The 23,028-nt window shown below is 32.8% G+C and overlaps 4 protein-coding genes across 5 annotated transcripts; 1 reads left to right on the top strand and 3 right to left on the bottom strand.

The window, feature by feature from the left end:
* Positions 1-704: 704 nt before the first annotated feature.
* Positions 705-7,587, bottom strand: LOC120270553 (MLO-like protein 4). Its single transcript, XM_039277590.1, is given in 16 exon segments — positions 705-1,091; positions 1,285-1,345; positions 1,437-1,504; positions 1,908-1,943; positions 2,038-2,208; positions 2,297-2,337; positions 2,422-2,471; positions 2,962-3,047; positions 5,526-5,600; positions 6,297-6,388; positions 6,518-6,578; positions 6,659-6,775; positions 6,845-6,982; positions 6,985-7,067; positions 7,162-7,219; positions 7,283-7,587. Coding segments are annotated over 16 exon segments (1,554 nt in total). The 5' UTR covers positions 7,397-7,587; the 3' UTR covers positions 705-788.
* Positions 7,588-8,752: 1,165 nt separating this feature from the next.
* Positions 8,753-10,910, bottom strand: LOC120270758. Its single transcript, XM_039277830.1, has 2 exons — positions 9,978-10,910; positions 8,753-9,043 (listed from the first exon to the last, which is right to left on the bottom strand). Exons 1-2 carry the CDS (start codon positions 10,908-10,910, stop codon positions 8,753-8,755), a joined length of 1,224 nt encoding a protein of 407 aa, XP_039133764.1.
* Positions 10,911-12,026: 1,116 nt separating this feature from the next.
* On the top strand, positions 12,027-16,197 carry LOC120270552 (threonylcarbamoyladenosine tRNA methylthiotransferase). Its single transcript, XM_039277589.1, has 11 exons — positions 12,027-12,218; positions 12,304-12,342; positions 12,588-12,679; positions 13,004-13,253; positions 13,392-13,511; positions 13,583-13,658; positions 14,336-14,544; positions 14,662-14,770; positions 14,962-15,054; positions 15,164-15,324; positions 15,468-16,197. The coding sequence occupies exons 1-11, from the start codon at positions 12,057-12,059 to the stop codon at positions 15,735-15,737; spliced, it is 1,581 nt and encodes a 526-aa protein (XP_039133523.1). The 5' UTR covers positions 12,027-12,056; the 3' UTR covers positions 15,738-16,197.
* Positions 16,198-19,868: 3,671 nt separating this feature from the next.
* Positions 19,869-20,936, bottom strand: LOC120270554 (MYB-like transcription factor 4). 2 transcript variants are annotated; one of them, XM_039277594.1, is made up of 3 exons: positions 20,758-20,936; positions 20,475-20,604; positions 19,869-20,375 (listed from the first exon to the last, which is right to left on the bottom strand). In XM_039277594.1, exons 1-3 carry the CDS (start codon positions 20,858-20,860, stop codon positions 19,940-19,942), a joined length of 669 nt encoding a protein of 222 aa, XP_039133528.1. In that variant the 5' UTR covers positions 20,861-20,936; the 3' UTR covers positions 19,869-19,939. The 2 variants fall into 2 exon arrangements, with proteins under 2 accessions (XP_039133528.1, XP_039133527.1); XM_039277593.1 differs by having other exon boundaries at positions 19,870-20,375; positions 20,728-20,936.
* Positions 20,937-23,028: the final 2,092 nt, after the last annotated feature.

Genomic DNA, 23,028 nt, shown 5'->3' with positions numbered 1-23,028 from the left:
ATAACCATTTATCTTGGTGCTTTTTATGAAAGTGTTTTTAAAAATTTTTAAAAAATCGTAATTTGGTGTATATATATATAAAGTTCTTAATTATTGTTTATTCTTACATTCATATTAATACACGTCTCTTTTAATTAATGCTTGAAATCTTTCACTTTGATTTATCATTTATGTCATGCTTTATTTGTAAATTAGTTATGATAATACTCCTATCATAAATAAAGAAGCCTTGTTACATATCTTCTTGTATTTAAGCTTTATTTGTAAATTAGTTATGATAATACTCCTATCATAAATAAAAAAGCCTTGTTACATATCTTCTTGTATTTAAGCTCTGTCTTTCCAATCAATAAACCATTCCATCCACATTACTCTTTAATTCATACCTACGAAACACATGAAACCATGCTATCCAAAATGAAAGGATTTGACTGAATAACTTCATCGTTATGAGAGAAAAATAGGAAAAAAAAACATTCCACTGTCAGTGAAGTTTTTTTTTACCTTGACCACCAGCTAGAAATCCAAATCACTTTCGCTCTGTTTTGCCAATAAAGTTACCAAGATGGGTACCTCAATACTTCAAAAAACTAATAAAATAAAATTAACTTTATCCTCATCATACTTAAATCTTTATATACTCCCATAAGTAAAAAACCAATATGAGAAATAATAATAATAATAATAATAATAATAATAATAATAATAATAATAATAATAACCCCTCTAAAATGCCAGAAATTAAGCTGCTTGTACATGCTAGACTTGAATAATACATGGTACGTTAATCATACCTTCTGATCGTCTATGGGTTTCACTGAAGGTTCATTGATGCAATCAACAACAGCAAGATCATCTAGTGATGCCACAGAAAGACTCCGCGACAGCTGACCAGAGGCTACCGTATTTGTTTCATCGGTCTCGTATATGGTTGATCCTAAGGAACATGTTGATCTTGCAGTTTCAAGACGTGCAAGTGATCGATCAGCTGGATCTCCACGCCTGGACTTTTCCTTCACTCTCCTGCACCAACTGTGGAGTGATTCTCTAATGTTCTCCGCGAGTAGAGACTTCTTGAATTTTGATCCCATCTGCAACCATGAAGAAGAAACATACTGCCTAAATGAGTTGAAGAAAGCAAATGATGATAACATGAAATTAACAGTAAAACTTTTGCGCTATCAAATTATCTGCATGAGAATGACATGAGTTTCAGGCATGTGCAAAAAGTTTATGAATAAGAATTTTTATTTGCAAGAACATCAAGATATGATTTCAAATTACCTGAGTGATGATGACATTAAGGGGAAGTGTGCTATAGCTGCACCAGAATTGAACAAACAGCCTGCAACCAGCAAGCATGAATTTCTCTGGTATGACACAAACAAACATGGAACTATAGTTGCATGTTTAAAACTTAAAAGGATGAAACATACCCAGAAAATAAGCGAAAAGCGATCATTCCATGGTTCTTCATGAAACATGATTGTGCACTCAGCTCAAACTGTAAAAAAGATCCCCTTGGGCCTTGTCAGACGATTATTGACAAATAATTAAGAGCGCATTCAATTTATCAAATGGCTTTGATGAATGCAAGAAGAACATTGGTTTTGAATATGGTGGCTAAATAATTGGTATCATTTTAAGGCATGACCTTTTGTTTAAATATTATGCATTTATACTTTGAAATTGCTGAACAGGCTAACTCTAAATTATTCAAGTTAACGGACAAGACCATTTTCCTGTATTCAGAAATATAATAGAAACAGGGACGAGGAATTTCAACATTCTAGAGAGATTTTGGAAGTTGTTGAAATCCCACTTTCATGAATCTTGGATTTATGACCATAAACAACACGCTTGATGGTATGAAAAATTTAAAAACAAAAGATTGAACATTATCTTACCAAGGACCAAATAAACGTTGCCATTTCAAAAGCATTCTGAAAAAAATGAAAGGACCATCAGAAAATTGTAACAACATAAAATGTAAATGAATAAAACAAAAAAGGAGGTTACTGAGTGCATGTCCATAACCTGAAAGGAAATGAACTGGATCAGCCACAATAAAATTTCTGGTTTCCTAAACCAAAAGAGGCCATCCCGTGGCTTCAGCTGAGTACCAACAAACGGACCAGTCGGCTCAACAACTTCAAGAGCTAGTTGAGCAACAACATGTTGAAGCTTGGTACCCACTAGCATGACAAGCTTTTATACATGTATGGTGAGGACCAAAATCATACTGGTAAGGAAATAAAAGGTTATCATGACATCAATGAAAAGTTAAGGTGCTCACAATGGCAGGGACGAAAGCTAACCAAAAGTAGATATTGAGACCTGAGAATCAAAATAAAGACATAAGCAGTTAAATGAATAAAAGAGTGTATGAAGTTCAAGGGTCTACCAATAATTGAACATTACCATGGATATTTATGAAAATGCATACTATAGCATATATCCAAAGAGGCCAGCTGCAACATCATTGAAAAAAGGTCATTCAAGTACTTGTGCAATAGAGCAGACACATCATCAGAAAAAGGTGGGTGGCCTTTGAAAATAATAACATTCATAGATTTCTACAAGATATGGTCAAGATAAAAGCCACCCTTAATCAATGTACAAAAATGCATTGCCAACAATTCTCCGTGTAAGAAACAAAACATTAATTGGTGTATAATTCAGAAAATGGTTAGGCAGAGGGAATAACAATTGGAAAGAAAAAAAAGGAGAAAGTTTAGATGCAGTTGGCAGGTTCTTTAGTTGCTGTAAACATCATTCATATAAATAGAGATTAGTATGAGCCAATTGTGTACAGTCAAACCATATGACAACATTTTGCCTAAGAATAAAAGTCAAAACACAACGAACATAGAAAAAGACGTCGATGATTCAAGCAATTAACAGCTCAAACCAGTGACATAAAAATCAAACACATCACAATTCATAACTATTTGCACATACCTAATACCAACGCTACCATGAAACTCATCTTCCATGCTCCGCACCATATACTTATGGAAATTGTAAGTAGGTGGTAGTTTGTGATTCTGAAAAGAAACCATAAGACAAAAGTGAATATGAGCATACAGCAGTTGTGGGCCCCACACCATTAAGATTTTTTTTAATTTTTGTATACTTAGAAGTTATGTTGATTAAAAAGAAAACCCTTTTATATTCTATTTTTTTTCAGTTTTCCAAACCCTAGCCGTACGTCTCCTCCTTTCTTCCGATATAGATTCTCTTTTGGATTAAGGAAGAAAGAGAGATCTAGTTTTTTTTCCTCTTCTCCTTATTTTTTTTTTCCTTTGATTTGGTGTGTGGTGCCGGCGGCGAGGACGGGGATAGGTCTCTCCGTCAAGGATTTTGTCTCTTACGTTGTGAGGTTCCATCGAAAAAATATCGTAAGATTTTAGGGGTTTTTGAGTGATCAACAAGTAAGTAAACCACATATAAATCTGTAAATATATGTATATGCAAATTCTGATTTTTGATAATGGTTTATATAATCAATGCAAATTCTGATTTTCGATAATGGTTTATATAATCATTTTGTTAATTTGTATTTTATTGTTTAGAAAATAAACATTTCTATATTATTTTAGTTATTTTTATTATTTTTTTTTACTTTAGGAAAATAAGGATTCATGGTGTGTGTATATATATATTGAATTAGTATATTTGTTTAATTAGTTTATTTGTTTAATTCATGATTAATTGAATTTATTTGAATTACTAGGAAATGATATTTTTGTTTTAGTGGGTTATTTCCATATTTAATTAATTTTTTTGTGTGGATTATTATGTTAGTTAATAATAGATTATTTGATATAATTGGAATACTTTTTGATAGAAAATGGGATCACAGAATTTCACTGTTTTTACGTTGACAATAATTTTTGATGTACAGATATATATTTTTGTATAGAAATTTGTAGTCCCCAATTAACAATGCAATAACCCTGTCACTGGGGGTTAAACACTGACCGTGTCGACACGTACTTCTGACATAGAAACTATAGTTTCGCACCGTTCCGTCGGTGAAGAATAACGGCTTCTAATATTCTGACTCGGGTCACCGAGGGTAAACCTATGAGTTCTGAAATCTGACTCGGGTCACCGAGTTTAAATAAATGAGTTCTGATATTTTGTTTTGGCATTAGTTGTTTGGGGGACTTATATGCTCGTTATTTTGGTAAATTAAATATGTTATGATCTATTTCTGATTTTTGGATTTCACTTTGATATTTATTCCGCTTTGTTGTATTTTGTATACCTTTAGAAACTATTGAAACATTTTTGTGATCCCGATATTTTTAGTGGTTACTTACTGGGCTCCCAAGCTCATAATCTTGTTGTTAATTTTTTCAGGTTTTGAGGCCTTGTATCCCTACTTGGTTCCGGCCTTGTAGGTGTACGGCCGTTTGTCGGCGTCCCGGGTCTATAGAGCTGGGTTCGGGGCGTGACAGCAGTAAAGTTAGATAACAAGCCTCCCACAGGAGGTTATTTGGATGGAGGATTAAAGGGCTTATTCCACCCTTTAATCCTCCTTAATTCTCAAAATTTTGTCAGTCATTGTTTTTAGAGTTTAATCTTCTTTTTGAGTAATAAGGAGGTTTAATTCGGATTAAGCTATTCCCACCTCACCCTGGAGTAGCTTAATCCAAATTAAGAGATTTAGGAAAAATTCCTTTTGTGCCTTTTCACACCACATCTGTTTTTTTAATTTTTCCTTTCGCCATCCACCACAACCACCACTTAAACTTGGAAGCTCACCATCGTTCCTCTTGCACCTTTGACTTTTAACTCATTTGTGATTGATTGCTTGTGAGATGACTTACTTGAATCTTTGCATTTTCATTCCATTATTTTGCGATTTTTTATGATTTTCAGGGTGCTATGTTATGGTGGATATAGCGATGGTTGAAAAACAAGCAGAACCAGTGATGCAAGAGACGGTGATCTTCTTCTTAGAAATATTACCAATCAACTATGGTTGCAATGATGTTTGCAAGTATCATTACTAAAAATATGAATTATCATGTATTTTAATTTGATTCTTACATTAATATAGTTTTGTTCAATCATATTGTTGTTTTTTAGTTTATTTATAATAATAGTTATTGTACAAAAACATTTTTTTTTACTCAGCGTATATCATTTGTGTGGAATAAAGGCAAAAATGATAATTTTAAGAAAAAAAAATCCTTTATCAAAATCCCCCACCTTCCTCCTCTTCAAAACACCGTTGCTTTTTCCTTATTCTTCCTTCTTTCTATAAAAAACATCAAAAGAATAAAGGAGAGGATTAAAGGGCCTTTTGGTACTTTAATCCAATCCACCTTTGATCTTTCATCCAAACACCCCCTTAGAGAACAATAACTAAATATTTATCACTCCTAATATAAAAATAACAGAACATCATTTAGCTTAGTGGTATTGAATAAAGGCAAACAAGATGTAGAACAAATGCTGCCATAAATATCAAAGAAAAAAAAGAAACAAACCAGGTTAAGGGATTCACTTACAGTGATGAAACCCAAACGCAATGCCATGTAATCCGACTTTGTTATAGAACCCTTGAATTGACGGATGAAACAAAGCTGCACAAAACATAATATCCCATGTAAAGTGAAATAAAATTCCAAACTCAGGTTAAATAATTCATGATGATTGAAATATATCCTCGCAATGGTTCTCACTTATGAAGTCACCTATGAAGTCAGTGAGGAAGATAGACAAGCTTATTATTTTAATATCAGCAAAGATGGCAGACTGATCAACCTTCACCTCCCGACTATTTAGGTGTAGGTCAAATAAAACATGCACACACACACACACACACACACACACACACACAAGAACCATACAAAATTCTCACATACAAGCATCATATCAATAAGTTGTTAACCTATGCGAGATTCTGTGCTTCAAAAAGTATGCATCTAAAATAGATTTGCCCACCATTTTACACAGTAACCCAAATGCAAACATTGACAAAAACACATTTAAACAATATACAAGAATAAAGTAGCAAGCTTCTCAGTTTCTATCCTGTTGATATATGCTTGTGGCAGGTAGGTGGTATTAGGAGAACTCTGCAATATGGGATGGACCTAAGAAAATGGCTAAGATTCCTCTTCCATTGAATTACTTACTACTTACTAGTGGCCGTCTATTGATTAACTGACAAGGACCAGTGCCCACTGATAACTTATCAATAAATTTTTTCTTCATAGAACAACAAACAAGCCAACCAGCCTGGGTAAATTACACCAGATCAAGACTCAAGACCTCACCATCCAAATGAGAATCCTGCTCTTGCTCCACGGATGAGACGCATGGTGAAAAACAAAGGTGGACTGTCGCTTCATCATTTTGCTCCTCCTCGCTAAATAGAAAAAAAAATCACATGAAATTATCCAATTTAAATAGCACACAAATTAACATTTGAAAGTAATGCATCCACATTCCAAAAAATCCAAACAACAAATACAATGAAGTTAAGCATGTTTTCCACCTTGCAAATTGTCATTAGGTGACGGGTAAACTTGGTTCTCCCATTTCCTCCAACTATAGATCTGTGTGAAACAATAGAGATTCCAGATACCATCAATCAAAACACAATAACCACGACTGCATTATAAAAAAAAGACCATACCTTGATCATAGACAGAGCAACAGTGATGCAGCTATACAACACATGAGTAATTCCAAGAATGAACAAGAAGATATGAAGCTGCTCAAGTCCCTCAAACGAAACAAACGGCTCGCGGTCCTGCAACACCAAACAACCATCAGCATCAACTCCATCAAACACATTATATATTCACAATCACCAACTCACCGGACCACACTGTTGACTAGAGGCCTGAAGCTTCCACCCAACAAGAGTAGAATGATTCAACGGCGTCTGATCACCACTACCAAACACATCATCAACAGTGAAATCCCCCTCCGAGCAAATGTAGAAACGGCTACTGAAAAAAGCGATGACGGAACACAAATCTCCGAGATCCACCGCGCCGTCTGGCTCAGCATCAACGATATCAACCCAAGCAACATGAGCTCTGTTCTCATCGGCATAAAAACAAACACCTCATCTTCAAAATCAAAACCAGTGAACAAACCATCATCAAACAATCGATCAAAACAAGCTATAACCTTCCCGGATCTTCTCCAGAGCGGCGAGCATGGCCTTCCGCTTCGTTTTCTTCAACCACTGAACAGATTCACAAGATCAAAACAAGCAAATGAGTGGGAAACAGAAAGATAAAAGTAATACCTTGGCGAATCTAGAGATGGAGCGCTCGACGAGGAAGCAAACGGCGACCATGACGGTGGTGACGGTGGCGACGGACCAGGTGGGGGTCTCGGCGAGAGAACGACCCTCTCCCATGGATTGCTATGGTGCGGAGAAGAAGGAAAATGGAGAAATGGAGGGATTGGGATGGGATTGAGATCGGGGAGCATGGAGCAGAGCACATGCGAGGGCAATGGGAGCTTCGGGGAGCGAGCTTCCGACATGGATTTGAATATGCTTCCTGGAATGCTGGGAGGGTGGAAGCGCGATTTGGAGTTTCTGATTCACTCGCGGGCCAAACAAGGTCATTGGTTCCCCATGATTAATTAATATATATATATATATTTTAATATATATATATATTTTATATAATAATATTTATTTATTTATTTATAAAGAAAAATTTATTTTAACAATTTTTTTTTCCCCAAAGCTACACGTGATGGGTACTAATATTTTTTTCTAGCAAAACCAAAATTACATGGTTCAAGCAGTTAGGAATATTTATAAAACTGCCGGGTTAGAACTCATTTTCATCGAATTACAATTGGAGAAATTAACTTACACATATGATATAACACCATCTGTTGGAAAAATTAACTTATATAAATGATATAACATCACTTCACAAACGTACATAAGTTGAGAACGTTCGAAACAATAACTTATGAAAACAGTAACTTATAGAGCATGAGACAATAGCTCACAAAAAAAATGATTTTGACAAAAAGAGAAGTGACTTGATAAAAAGAAACGAAGTGAATTAAACAAATCTTGTTTGTCGATAGCCTCGGACCAATCAATCGAATATACACTTCTTGAAAAAAACGGTTCTTCTGTTCAGAAATGAAAATCGTTTGAAACAATAACTCATGTCAACCTCATTGAACTCACATCAATGTAATGAGATAATAACTTGATAAAAATACTAGCAGATGTTTGTCGTTTTTATTAAAAACTCTTTTCATTCTCGAGTTTTCTTATTAATTAATTGTCTAGTTTTCTTACTAAGTAAGAGAGGTCGAGGAATTGACTGATCCACCGAAGCCAGTGGTGTTTTTTCTGTTTTTATATCTGGAGCTCTCCGGGCGAAAGGAGAACATAGAATAGAAATTGTAGTACAATACATTTATTTAAATATAAATATACCATCAATAAAATTGGGAATTAACAATGGAAAAAAATGTTATTATTTGAAATGCATGAAATAATTTCCTTATAAACAAAAGAACATGTGGTTTAGATCCATGGATCATGCTGACAAATATCCAGTGATAAATCAGCCATTTCATCACTGTAACAAACAGAGTCAGATCACACAACAGCAACAGTAAAAAAACCAAATTACTTATATTAAAAAAAACAGTAAAAACTAGCAAGTAAACAACACGGACATTGTACATAACCACGTACGTACAAACAAACACACACAGATCATCCAGAAATTAAAGATCAACAAGTTAGATGCGCATAGCTTGCCAAATGGACCAGGTGAGAAGTGAGTGCCATGAGACCAATCACATTAAGCAAAGATGAGTAGGTGTTGAGCTTCTTTAATTTCTTGGTTAGATATGCCATTCTGCTTTTCATCGCCTCCTCCATCCTAACAGCACCTGGGGATACTCTGGTTGTAGCGGCGGTGGCGGTGGCCGGTGAGGATGTAAGTATAGGCTCCGACACGGTATCATCAATGTCCCTTCCCCGCCCTTCTTCTCTTTCCATCTTCATTCTCTCAAACATTAACTATGTAGCGCATATGTAAATCAACCTTAAATTAGTAATCAGAGATGTGTGTGTGAGTTTTCTAAATATTATACAATGCTCTTCTTCTCTTTCTATCTTCATTCTCTCAAACATTAACTATGTAGTGCATATGTAAATCAACCTCAAATTAGTAATCAGAGATGTGTGTGTGAGTTTTCTAAATATTATACAATGCTCTTCTTCTCTTTCCATCTTCATTCTCTCAAACATTAACTATGTAGTGCATATGTAAATCAACCTCAAATTAGTAATCAGAGATGTGTGTGAGTTTTCTAAATATTATACAATGCTCTTCTTCTCTTTCCATCTTCATTCTCTCTAACATTACATATGTAGCGCATATGTAAATCAACCTCAAACTAGTAATAAGAGTTGTGTGTGTGAGTTTTTCTAAATATTATACAATGCTCTTCTTCTCTTTCCATCTTCATTCTCTCAAACATTACATATGTAGCGCATATGTAAATCAACCTCAAACTAGTAATAAGAGTTGTGTGTGTGAGTTTTCTAAATATTATACAATATTGCTCTTCTTCTCTTTCCATCTTCATTCTCTCAAACATTACCTATGTAGTACATATGTAAATCAACATCAAATTAGTAATAAGAGATATGTGTGAATTTTCTAAATATTATACAATGCCCTTCTTCTCTTTCCATCTTTATTCTCTCAAACATTACATACATATAGTGCATATGTAAATCAATCTTAAAATTAGTAATAAAGAGGTGTGTGTGAGTTTTCTAAATATACAATTAATGCGCATTCACCCTGTGGGGACGGAATCATCAATAATGTTTGTTTGTACGCAGAGACTCGATGCCAACAAGTCATGAATGTTGATGTTATACTAAATTTTGTGATAATTAAACTAAATAATTAAAAGAAAATTAACAAAAAAGGAACACTAACCTTTGTGGCCTTGGGCTCAAAAAAGAGCATGTTAACAAGAACAAGAACAAGCACAACCAACAAGCAACACCCCTGCAACATCTCCACCCTGTTTTTCCAACCATTCTCAACCAAATGAGCAATCAACACCACCACAACATCACCGGCCACCACCCGGAAATACACCGGATAAATCCTACTCTGCACCACCGCAAACTGCTGCCTCGGCAAAGCTCTACTTAACAAATAGCTCGAAACAAACGTCACCCACACACTAGTCCCATACGCCATCGAAAACCCGAACAAATGCACCACCTTTGCCACCTTCTTCACCGTCTCCGGCGTCACCACATAAGAACAAGCATTACAAACCAATCTCTTACTCCTCCTCACAATCTCTAATGCATCTTTCTTCATCTCCTCTCCCACATTCTTTGTTTCTTCAATCTTCTTCTTCTCCGCTTTATGTATAAAGTTTCCAGCTTTATCCTCCATTCTGTTCTTTCCTTCATGCATGACATTCTCTGCTTTTTCCTTCACTTTTTCTGCTGTATTTTTCAGAGTGTTCTTGGTTTGCTCCACCTTCTCTTTACCTTTGTGCACAAGACTTTCAACAGCTTCTTTAGTGTCATCCATTGCACTTTTGGTAGCAGCACTGAGAGCATTGGTATCAAGATCTGTTGAAGAACTTTGGATTTCTGAAGGAGTGGAGAGGCCTTGGCCAAGGTTTGGGAGGAGAGAAGATGCTTCTTTGAACTTATCTTTTGCTTCTTGGATGAGTTTGTGAGGAGAAGAAGAAGAGGAGTGATCGTCGTCTACCTGACGTTCATACTCGACGACGATGACGCGGCTGCCTTCCCGGACAAGGTGGTGTGGCTCGGACGGCGGCGGAGACCATACGCCGGCGCCGACGAGGGTGGCGATGATGAGGCTGAGAGCCAGTATGTTCATCATCTTTGGGAGTTGAGGAGAGAAAGAAGCGAGAGTGAGAGAACGAATGGGAGGGAGGATGGTTATGAGATTTTGACACGTGGCTGTCGTGGAGAAGATGGAGGATTGCACGTGTTGGATGGATGACACGTGTCCATAGTCGTGGCGGTTTTCTGGGAGTTATCGAGCTTTTTTACACGGGGACCCTTGGTATAGTTTAGAATTATTTTTTTGTTCCTTTGTGTTTGGTGAAATTATTGCTCAATCTTTTTATTGGTTGTTTTTTTTACTTTTTAACATGAAGGATGATTTTCAACGAGTTTGATTCCACTAGTGGTCACAAATATTTATAATTTATATTAATATTGTTATAAATATTTTTTTGTAACTGAGATAGCCACATAATTTTTTTTTATGAGTACCTATAAATATAAAGACTTGTTAAAGATTATTTCAGCTTCCATGTCATCCAAGTCATTGGAATAGTCCCTCCACATCAACCAAGTTTCTAGAAATAGACCCAAACAGGTTTTTATGGCCACGGATGCTCCTAGAAAAAAATTATGTGGTCATCCAGTTATAAAAAAAAAATATTTAGTAGCACAACGATATGAAGTTCATAAATATTTTGTTTCACAAGTGAAATGAAGTCAATTTTCAACAGGTCAATTCATATTTTATCTTTGGGATTTGGATTTTATACAGTAAATATACCAAATTTTGTTTTAATATATATTTTTTTCCATTTGTGAATTGTAAATAAATTGTTTTAATATATACCTTAATAATTCTTTTATTACATAATTTATTATTATTAAACTTAAAAAGACTCAGTAGCCCATCGGGATGTGAGTTTAAGTTTGCAATTCAATTTCTGTCCGGGATGTGAGTTTAAGTTTGCAATCCAATCTTTGTATCTTCAAAATCAAGGTATATAAAGTTGATGATTAATTCTCAATTTTTATAAATAAAAGTGTTATTTAATAAATAAATTATATATATATATATAAATGAGTTAGCATGTGTAAAAATATATATTTAAATACAATATTTTTAAAATTATTAATTTGAATTATCAAATTAATTAAATAAAATTATAGTTCAGACTCAATTTGATTTTCTAATTTAGAACTAGCAAAGCCCTAACTCGGCATTGGAACTCATTCCGAGATGGAAGACATCGAGGACATAGTCGCCGCCGCCGGAGAGCCACCCGGTCTCCGGCTTCCGGTGGTGGCCGGCGTAGGCCTGAAGCCGAGGAGGAAAACCATGGCCCGTCGGATCGGGGATGGCCTAAATTCCTCCCCTTCTTCCCAAATCCCTGGCACTCAGGTTCCACTTCAATCTCTCAACTGTGGATTTTTTATGATTTAGGTTTTTCTTTTTTAATCTATAGATTTGTTTGTTTTCTTCGTAGATTATATATATGAAGACATTTGGATGTTCTCATAACCAGGTGAGCTCTTCTATGTTTTTTGGTTTGCGATTTTGGTGTTTTGAAGTTAATGACATGCATATGAAGTGTTTTGAGTGTAGTTTAGCAATGCATTGTTGTTCTGTAGTCATTGTGATGTTTTCCTACTCACAATTCACCAACAAATGTCTTACTCTAGAATGATAATGAGTGTAGTGTGAAATTGTGGTAAATGTGTGAATTTGGTATCATTCATGATGTTTGTATAATGTTTTGTTGTTGAACAGAGTGACAGTGAATATATGGCTGGCCAACTCTCGGCATTTGGATACGCAGTGAGTGATAATCCTGACGAGGCTGATCTTTGGCTGATAAACACGTAATGCGCTACCTTCCCTTTCTCTTTAGCCTCCTTAATCATCCACTGGGTCTTGCTTTTATGATTTATGCCGGCTTCCTCTTCAAGTATTTGTCTATGTTTTGTTTGGTGCTGTCCAAAGCATTCCTTATTCTATTAAGCTATAAATTTATTGAAATTTGCTGAAAAGATTTTTTTTTTTTTGTTTTGATAAATTATTGATTCATGATGGGTACTCTCTTGTTGTTGCTCTTGCTTACATCGTATGCTATATTATTGATACTTGTGAAAAAAAAAAAGCAATTTTTGTTACTGAACTTTGTTGGTGATGTGTTACTCTGACAGATGCACAGTTAAGTCTCCAAGCCAATCTGCCATGGATACTCTAATATCGAAATGTAAGAATGTGAACAAGCCTCTGGTGGTGGCAGGATGTGTGCCTCAAGGAAGCCGAGATCTAAAAGAGCTTGAAGGTGTTAGTGTAATTGGTGTGCAACAAATAGATCGTGTGGTTGAAGTAGTAGAAGAGACTTTGAAAGGCCATGAGGTGCGGCTTTTAAGTCGGAAAACTTTACCAGCACTTGACCTACCTAAGGTACTTCTATGGAAAACTTTGTAATCTAGCAGTTTTTCATTGCGCAGAATTTATTGTGGAAATCATAAAAGAAAAGGCTACCAATTTTTTTTTTAATCAGTGGAATCGATGTCAATTTCTTTTCTTATGTTTTCATAGGTTAGAAGGAACAAGTTTATTGAGATTCTTCCCATCAATGTCGGTTGTTTGGGTGCTTGTACTTATTGCAAGACAAAGCATGCTCGGGGCCATCTTGGAAGCTACACCGTGAATGGTCTCGTAGGTTATAATTTCTTGTTGCTTTGTTTCAGATTTAACATTGTGAAGGTTTTAAAAGCAATATGGTGCAGGTGGAACGAGTAAGGACCGTCATCACTGAAGGAGTCAAAGAAATATGGTTGAGCAGTGAAGATACTGGCGCCTATGGTAACTTTGTTATGGAATTTTCTATTCATTAGTGTTTTCTTATGCTTGTCATGCCGAAATCAGTGAACTTTTTGAAAGGTTCTCTTTTATAAAGTGATTAGTTTTTTTTCACTTGGATTTGGCAAAAGTATCTCAGTCTATACTTGAGGAACCAGTGAACTGTGCCTCATCTTGATTGTGATGCTTACCTACATGTAAATACTTTTATGCAATCTTAAACATATTCATATTCTAATAGGGCAACATATCTGGCAGTAAAATTTCTGAAGCTTACTGCTATGGCATCAGAACCGAAGGTTTACTTAAGACGTATTTGGAACCCATGCATGTACTATTAGAACAAATATATAAACTCCAACTCCAAATTGGGCCAACCCCTCACCATGTTATCCCTTGGTCATTTTGTCTCTAAAATCTATCGACATATCTCTGTTTCGTCAATTCTATTCCATGAATGACATTACTTAATCTTTTGCAGTTCAAACATAGGACTTTATTAGAGGAAAATATTCTCTAAACTAAATATACTTGATGCCCCTAAAGTTGGATAGGTGGTCATCTAAGTAAGGATTATATTGCTCCCAATTTATATGAAATACAAGATGACTCTTTTTCTCTTCGCCTTTGTTTGGCTGTAAGTTTTTTAAAATAATGCCTAAACTCTCAATATATGTCAGGACGGGATATAGGAGCTAATCTTCCAATTCTACTGAAAGCCATCGTCGCAGAGCTGCCATCAGACAGAAGCACCATGCTTCGGATTGGCATGACGAATCCTCCTTTCATACTAGAGCATTTGGAGGAAATAGCTGAAGTTTTACGCCACCCATGTGTGTATTCATTTCTGCATGTGCCAGTGCAGTCTGGAAGTGATTCTGTCCTTGGTGTAAGCTTGGTTACACTTATTTTGAATTCTTGATTATAATTGTACCGATGATTATTATCAACTTGCAAATTCCAGCCAGTCCATTTATCCTGATAAGATTTGTGATGGTCATGTCAGGCTATGAACCGGGAATACACTGTGACTGACTTCAGAACTGTAGTTGATACATTAAACAGTCTTGTACCAGGAATGCAGTTTGCAACTGATATAATATGTGGATTCCCAGGTAATTTCACAAATTGATTCATTTAGTCACCTGCTAGTGAAGCGACATGATGGAAGCCTCTATTTTTGCTTGTGTTGAATTCTACCTTTGTTTATGCTCATAAAAATAAAATTTGGATATAATTTAGTTGAATAATGGACATGCTGGTGTTTCCTAGAATTCTTGCTCAGGCATAAAATTCCCATTGTCAGGTGAAACTGATGAAGATTTTAAACAAACTGTTGATCTCATTAAGGAGTACCAATTTCCTCAAGTTCATATATCCCAGTTCTACCCTAGACCAGGTATGTACAGTGGTGGTCTTTATACAGAATACCCATTTTCTCCTTTCATTCCTTTTTGAATTTAGGTATTTCAGAGTAGCATTGTCAGCTGTGGTCTCTGTTTATGCAGGAACCCCTGCTGCAAGGATGAAGAAAGTCCCCAGCACAATAGTGAAAAGACGGAGTCGTGAATTAACTTCTGTTTTTGAATCTTTTTCCCCGTATCAGGGAATGGAAGGTCAAATCGAGAGCATATGGATAACTGAAATTGCGACCGATGGAATCCATCTGGTACTACAGCTGTCTTCATTTATTTTTTTCCCTGTCACTTGTGCTCATTTATTTTAAAATTTACACACACAAAATCAAGTTCTCTGTTCAGCTATCTCAATTCTTAAAACACCCGCAACACCGGTTTTGTTTTGTGTTTCCAGGTAGGTCATACAAAGGGTTATATTCAAGTTCTTGTAATTGCACCAGATACCATGCTTGGTACCTCAACAAAGGTAAAGATCACATCTGTTGGAAGGTGGTCTGTCTTCGGGGACGTGCTTGAATTTCCCAAGCAAACCAACAAAGATAATTTCTTAGGAAACCCTACTGTGGAAACACCTTCCTACCCGGATTCGATGCGACCAGCTGGTATGTTCAAGAGAAGCAAGCTTGTGCTCATGCACGACGCAGACCTGTGGTGGACAAAGTAACAGCAAAAAGCATGAGGAAGTTCCTACTCATGTCATCGTGGGTACCTCCATTGCCCGGAAATGGAAGTCCAGAACATTAGTAAGCTCATTCCAGTCTATATTTCATAGGAAAAGAAGATCACAGGTATCCGAGAAGTCGAGTGGTGCCCAAGCAATGCAAACTGTAGAAAAGCAGGAAGACGACATAGACACAGGTAAATTCACAACATTCGATTGGATTTTGTTGGCCGGAATTGCTGCAAGCTCTCTGACTATCATAACACTACTGGTTTTGCTTTCTTCGAACACGGTTACTATCTGATAAATGAGTGTTGACTCTACCATTTTTTGTTTTCTTGCATTGATCCAGTGTTTATTGTATGAAAATTTGTCATCCATTTTTCAATTGAAGCTGGTTTCTACTGAGAATTTTTACTGTAAAACAGGCTGGATTGATATGAGTGAATGATTATTGTATGATTATGTCTTATGTGTTTGGTAAAACATGGATTAAAATAAAGTGTGAAATATCAAATGTGATTTAATATCATGTTAGGTAATTGATTTATCTAAATGCTATTTATCTTTGAAAACTTTGAATTAAATCTTGTTCAAAGAATGACAGAATATTGGACTTTTTATTATAAATCAAGATATTGGTGACTTCATATCTTGAAAACATGTTACTTTTGAATTTTCTTCCCTTTTTTGTAAAGGCAAAGAATGGCATCATTTAGGTTTTACTTGAAAAGAAAATTATTAGACAATTCAGTCCAAAGCTTCCACTTTTAAACTAAACATAAAATCTATTAATTTGCTTTTAAAAAATATTTTTTTATACTTTTGTGAAGATATAATAATAAGAATAGTAGTAGTACTACTACTATATATAAATAGAGAAAAAAAATTATCCTACCTAAAAATAAAAAAAATATATTTCTTTTTATTTTTATTTGTATAATTTTAAAAAAAAAATCTTAATGGAATCAAAATTTCTAACCTAATAAATGAGAAATAGTGACATGATCCCAAATAAAATGGAACTCCGGTCAAGTTAGGGTTTCCCAAAAGTATAAAAAAAGACAAAATTTTTTCCGGCATGTGAGAATTATTATAAAACCCTTTCAACATTTCAAATAACCAAATTCAAAGAAATTTATCATTCATTGACATTGGACACTACTACAAAAACACACATTGTGACTTGATTGTCCTGTTTATCTTTTTTCATTCCTTTCTTTTCTTGGTCATTCCTTGTGATTATTAACAATTGTGATTCCCTAACTACCATTTGTAAATTCTAATATTCTTTTTTCTCATGTTGAAATATGTGTAATATTTACTTGTATTAATATATATATATATTAATAATATTTATAATTTAAAATTAATCTAGTTTATATATGAGCAGGGATTAAAAGAGTTTTAAGGGGTTTTAAAATAAAAAGACACAGGAAAATGATTTTTTCTGTACATAAATGAAAGTGAGGGTAACTAATTGGTTTTACTGAAGAACCAAACACACATTAGAGAATAAGACTAAATGTCGGCAATAAAGATATAATTAATTTGTTGTTATCAAAATTTTAGAAAGTGTAATCCTTACTTAGCTAGCCCAACGGAATGGACATAAGAGATTATAATAAGATAACTTATAGTTTGAATTGGTTTAAAAAAAATATTAAGTTATTATTTACTTGCTTCTCTATTTTTAATTAAGTTAATGTTACCAAATGTTTGCTTCTCTATTTTTAAATGGAAGGGGAAGATTTCTATAATCATAATTCTTAAAGAGTGTGATATAACAACAAAAGGTTTAGCTCATAAAGACTATACCAAACATTAGGTTACATTAGGTTAAAAGTGCTTCCATCATGCATGTTATTATTATTATTATTATTATTATTATTATTATTATTATTATTATTACTCTCAAATGCTAATTTATTTTCTCTCAATACATTTTCTTATTAATTTATTTATTATGCTAACACAACAAATGCATCATGATTAATAAAAATAAATAAATAAATAAAAACTACTCATGATCTCTAAAATGGGATCTTCTTTTTGAGATAAGATATTAGCATTTTTTTTTTATTGTAATAATAGTAATAATAATAATGTACTAAGATAGAAGTGGAAAGAAAAGAACACACCAACACCACATTTATTAATCATACCTACCAAGACCACCAACTTTTCTGTTCAAAAAGGTGGGCAAGAAAAAGATTGGAAAGAGAGTGAGAAGCTTCTCAAAAAACATTAATAAAAAAAAAATAAAAAACAAAAGAAATAAGTAAAATAAAAAAATCATATATATTTAAAATTTCTTAAATAATATTCAATTACTACAACTATTCTCACAGTAAACAAAAAAGTCTTTGATGTAGATGGTGGCTTTTCATGTCTCATAATAAGAAATGTTAATCACTGTTTGAAATAGAGTTTGGTATCTTTGTGTGTGTATATATATATATAAATATATGCAATATATTATTATTATATAAATGTGAAAAAGACATTGCATGGAGAAGCAAAACCAGAGATTGAGGAAAAGGGGTACATTGGGCATTGGTATATGTATTTTATTTTATTTTGGTGCTATGTGACCATGTCATGAGGCCTACCAACCACCAACTACCAAGTCTTACCAAAATGTTTCCTTGTTTTCTTCTAGGTCAACTATGGCAACATAGAACTAGGGTTTATAAATATATATATATATATATATATATATATATATATATGCATAAATATATATATCAATCAATGTTTAGTGTGATTGGGGCCACCACCATCTTTGAAATATTTGGTGTGGGAAATGAGGAGTATATGTGTAGTTGTCATTAGGGTTTCTAAAGTAGTAACCTAAATAGAGTGATTTTTTTTTTCATTTTTCATTTTTGGTTTAGTTTTATTTGAATTTATATTCATTGGTTACTATTGGTTAATAATCAGTTCATCATGAACGAGTCAGGATTCATGATTTTTTGTGTTTTAATAAAAGTTTAATTATTGGTTGTTACTATTGGTTAATAATCAGTTCATCATGAACGAGTCAGGATTTATGATTTTTTATGTTTTAATAAAAGTTTAATTATTGGTTGTTAATTACTTAACGTAATGACTGACAATTGAGTGAAAATTTTCTTTTTATATAATTTTTGACTATCTTGTTATTTTTATTTTTTTTATTACTATTTTTGTGATTTAGATATTAACCATTTAGAATTAGGTCATTTTCATAAACATGATATCTTTGACTTATTTTAATTTTAATTTAATTTTTTATTTTTTTCAATATATATAAATATATCCTAAAGTAATAGATAATGACATAAGAACTTATATATTAAAATCACTATTTGTTCTATAAATGAAACAAATTTGTTATTAATAATGATAAAAAATATGCATAAATAAAATCTCATCAGTGTTAACCTATATATATATATATATATATACCTCAATGCAAACTTCTCTATTTCACTTTTAAAGCACTGAACAAAAGGCCCTTAACTTAACATATATACATGATTATTATAAAAACATCAACAAAGAGTGACATTTCAATTACTATGAACCTAAAGCATTGTGAAAGTGCCATCTCACCAACCCCTTCACATGGGGTCTAAACTTTTTTTTATCTTAAGAATTAAAACCTAATCAATAATTTATTTTAATCCTAAAATAATAATAAAATAAATCAGATAATGCATATTGAATAAAAAAAGAAACTAGAATGAACAAATTTATATAGTTGATATATTAAAGAAAAACAAAACTTTAACTTCATAAAGACTATTAATTGTTTAAAATTGTTTTTCAGTAAACTATAATTAAAATTCAAACACCAATTATAATAATTATATAAGCTCACCAAACATGAATACTTGTTCCCATAGCACTTGATTATATATATTATTATTATTAGTAGTATTATTTTTATGTTGTTAATTTAATAATTATCAAGTTACCAAACCAAACACTTCATGTGACCACCCACACTCCAACTTGCCAAAGTCTCTGGCTTCACATGCTCAAAAACACTAAGAACCAACCACCCTTATCACTTTTGCCTTCTTTTTCCCACAAACAAACAACAAACTCTCATCACTTCACAATGCAAAACAAAGAAATAAAAACAAAACTATATAACTAATAATTTTTTCCATTTTTTACAACCTTACATTATTCAATATATCTACATGTTGTCCAAATTAAGTTGCATAATATCTAAGAACACTTTGGCTTTGAATGACATTGCACTTACAAGCTTCACTTGTTTGCAACCCTATATGACAACAAAGACATACACTTTGAGCATAAGTGGTTGTACTACTAGTTGTTGTTGTTGTTGTTGTTGCTGCTGCTGCCATAGATAATGTTGAACTTGTTATCTTTGCTTGAATGGAAGGTGATGCTGGTTGAGGTTGAACATAAGGAAGACTTATAGATAAGTCTAGATTAAGTTCATTATCATAAGTAGTTAAACCATTGGCTCTAATACCAATTTGTTGTTTCTCACCGACCAACGGTCGGTGAGTTTGTGGATCAATACCACAGCTAATAAGTTTCCGCTTAATATGTGTATTCCAATAATTCTTTATCTCATTATCCGTCCTTCCGGGAAGTTTTCCGGCGATCAAAGACCATCTACATATTTAAAAAAAAAAATCATAAAAAAAATTAATAATAATAATAATTTTATTTAATAAAGAATAAAGAAAACAAGCATGCATGGTATATATTTACTTATTCCCAAGGAAGCCATGAAGCTTGATAATGAGTTCATCTTCTTCTTCAGTGAAGTTACCACGCTTGAGATCTGGTCGGAGATAGTTTATCCACCGGAGACGGCAGCTTTTACCACACCTAAGCAAACCTAATATTGAAGATATATAGAAACATTAACATGTTAATATATATATATATATAATTTATTATAAGTTAATAAGATATATATATATATATATATATATATATATATAGATATATGTATGCAAACCTGCAGCTTTAGGGAGAGATCTCCAACAACCTTCACCATTGGTTTTGATATAAGAAATGAGTCTTTGGTCTTCTTCTTTGGTCCATGCTCCTTTGTTTGTGTGAGCTTTCTCACAGCATGGTGGCCTTCCCATGTTTATTTAGTTGAAAAAATTTTAGTAGGAGAAAGTTAAAGAGAAACCAGTGTTTTGTGTGTATGTGTGTGTGTGGAGTTAGGATGAGAAGTGATGAAAAGAAGAAGAGGAGGGTGGATTTATATGGGAGAAAGAGAGAGGGAGAGAGAGATAGAGAGAAAGAGAAAGGTTGTGACCATTGACTATGAATGAGATATGTGCTTTAGTTTTTGAGAGTGTTTGACTAGCTCTGGTTGGTGTTTGAGTAGGTCCAAGTGAAGGATGGCTTTGCTTTTGAGGTAGGTCCATGTTTGTTTATTTGTATTTTCATTTTTATATATATGTATATATTTATATTATCATCTTATTCATGGATCTTAAACTTTTATTTGTTTAAATGAAAAGCAATGTTTGATATGTTTTATTTTAATTAAACAGAGAGTTTTAGCACATGTAGCACAATAAAAAAAAAAAAGAGATGGAGATGAAACACTGTTGTAATAGATTAGTGATATATAGTCCAATTAACCCTCTTATATAAAAAATTGGAAGTTTGATTTTGTTTTAAAATATTATTAATTAAAGATTTTAAAATATGTTTGGGAAGGTTTTTCCAAAAAAATAAAAAATAAAAAATAATGATGGAGATGAAAGATAAGCATAGAATGAAGTCATGTTCATCATCACTTGCACCTACCAATCATCCAACCTGCAGTCAGGACAACAATATCAACAACAAAGGCAAAGGCATTTAGAAGTATGAGTCTCATATATAGAACCATAATATATAAATAAATAAATAAATAAAATGATATATGAATATCTTACTATATTAGAAAAAAATTTATGTATTGGTGTTAAAATGTGATTGGTATCTTAAGACTATCAATACTTGATGTTATTATTAATATAAAATAATTTTTAGATTTTTTTTAAATTATTATTAACAAAAAATTTATGTTGAATTTATAGAAAAAAGAGGTGTAGCAAGGTATTGAGTATGGAGAAGTCTTATGATATTTGAGTAATTAAATATATCATCTAGACCAATCTAATTGGAAAAAGTAAACTGCCTGACAAACTTAAACTTATATACTCAAATATATATTTATTAATATTGTAAATAAATTAAATAAATTTGTTAACCATACTCTTATGCAATATTAGGTGCAAAAAATATATATTATATTAGTACTCCAATTTGACTCGAGTTATATTTATATTTTATCTCTAACTTGAAACTATTAGTTACTTTAATTTCATTATAATATCAAATCATATATCTATTTTTAGATAACTCTCAAAATATAAACCCTATTACTCTCTCTCACATAGGAATGAAGGTTGAGTTGCAATAATAATAATAATAATAATAATAATAATAATAATAATAATAATAATAATAATAATAATAATAACAACATGGCCAATGGCTCAACAGTACTTATATATGATTTATCTTCATGCATGGGTTTAGTGATTTAGGTAATATTAATTCATGAGTTTGATTTAAACTATGTAGTTGATATGATCAGGTAATAAAAGAAAATAACATTTGAACATATCGATATAAAATATTATAATATTCTATTTTGCACTAACCTTAATTAATTAAAGATCAAGCATAGTTATTGTTTATTAATTTTTTTTTCATAATTTAATTAGATAACCTTCTTGTGTACTTAATTCCTTTGCATCTAGACTAACATCTTGATCACAGTATGAAATATGAATGCCATGTTATCATAAAAAATAATGCATTTATAACAAACCTAATTAAGTATTGCTTTGACCACATTAAATTAAATAAACAGGTGTGGCACTAATAGCCTTTAAAACTAGAAAAATAAAAGAAATATGGAGTATTAATATTCCTAATATCAAAACCTAATCCAAGTCAACCCCTTTCACTAATTAATATTCATATATTATAATTCTTAATCAAACACGCCTAAATCTAGATTTATAAAGTTAGTTGAACAAATTAAAACTACAACAATGGCCGGCCTTATTAAAGAGTTAAGTGTACAAATTAATCAACACTTTTAGCCTCTAAATTAACTTAGTTGTATTAATTAATACTCACTGTTAAACAACAGTATTAATTGTTTTTTTATTTAGAATTAATGTTAATATCAATATTAGCTAACTTTTGTTCATATATTAATAATAAACATTCTTGAAGCATA

The sequence above is a fragment of the Dioscorea cayenensis genome, chromosome 10 (assembly GCF_009730915.1).
Source record: "Dioscorea cayenensis subsp. rotundata cultivar TDr96_F1 chromosome 10, TDr96_F1_v2_PseudoChromosome.rev07_lg8_w22 25.fasta, whole genome shotgun sequence".
NCBI lineage: Eukaryota > Viridiplantae > Streptophyta > Magnoliopsida > Dioscoreales > Dioscoreaceae > Dioscorea > Dioscorea cayenensis.
This window is presented reverse-complemented; position numbering and strand designations above follow the sequence as displayed.

Excerpts from the sequence above, each read along its gene's own strand:
- LOC120270554 (XM_039277593.1), bottom strand. The coding sequence starts at position 20,860 with ATGGGAAGGCCACCATGCTGTGAGAAAGCTCACACAAACAAAGGAGCA. Across the intron at positions 20,605-20,727 it reads ATCTCTCCCTAAAGCTGCAG|GTTTGCTTAGGTGTGGTAAA; the intron begins GTTTGCATACAT and ends CTTCAATATTAG. Across the intron at positions 20,376-20,474 it reads CATGGCTTCCTTGGGAATAA|ATGGTCTTTGATCGCCGGAA; the intron begins GTAAATATATAC and ends TTAAATATGTAG.
- LOC120270758 (XM_039277830.1), bottom strand. The coding sequence starts at position 10,910 with ATGATGAACATACTGGCTCTCAGCCTCATCATCGCCACCCTCGTCGGC. Across the intron at positions 9,044-9,977 it reads TTGAGCCCAAGGCCACAAAG|TTAATGTTTGAGAGAATGAA; the intron begins GTTAGTGTTCCT and ends TGCGCTACATAG.
- LOC120270552 (XM_039277589.1), top strand. The coding sequence starts at position 12,057 with ATGGAAGACATCGAGGACATAGTCGCCGCCGCCGGAGAGCCACCCGGT. Across the intron at positions 12,343-12,587 it reads TTGGATGTTCTCATAACCAG|AGTGACAGTGAATATATGGC; the intron begins GTGAGCTCTTCT and ends GTTGTTGAACAG. Across the intron at positions 14,771-14,961 it reads TATAATATGTGGATTCCCAG|GTGAAACTGATGAAGATTTT; the intron begins GTAATTTCACAA and ends TCCCATTGTCAG.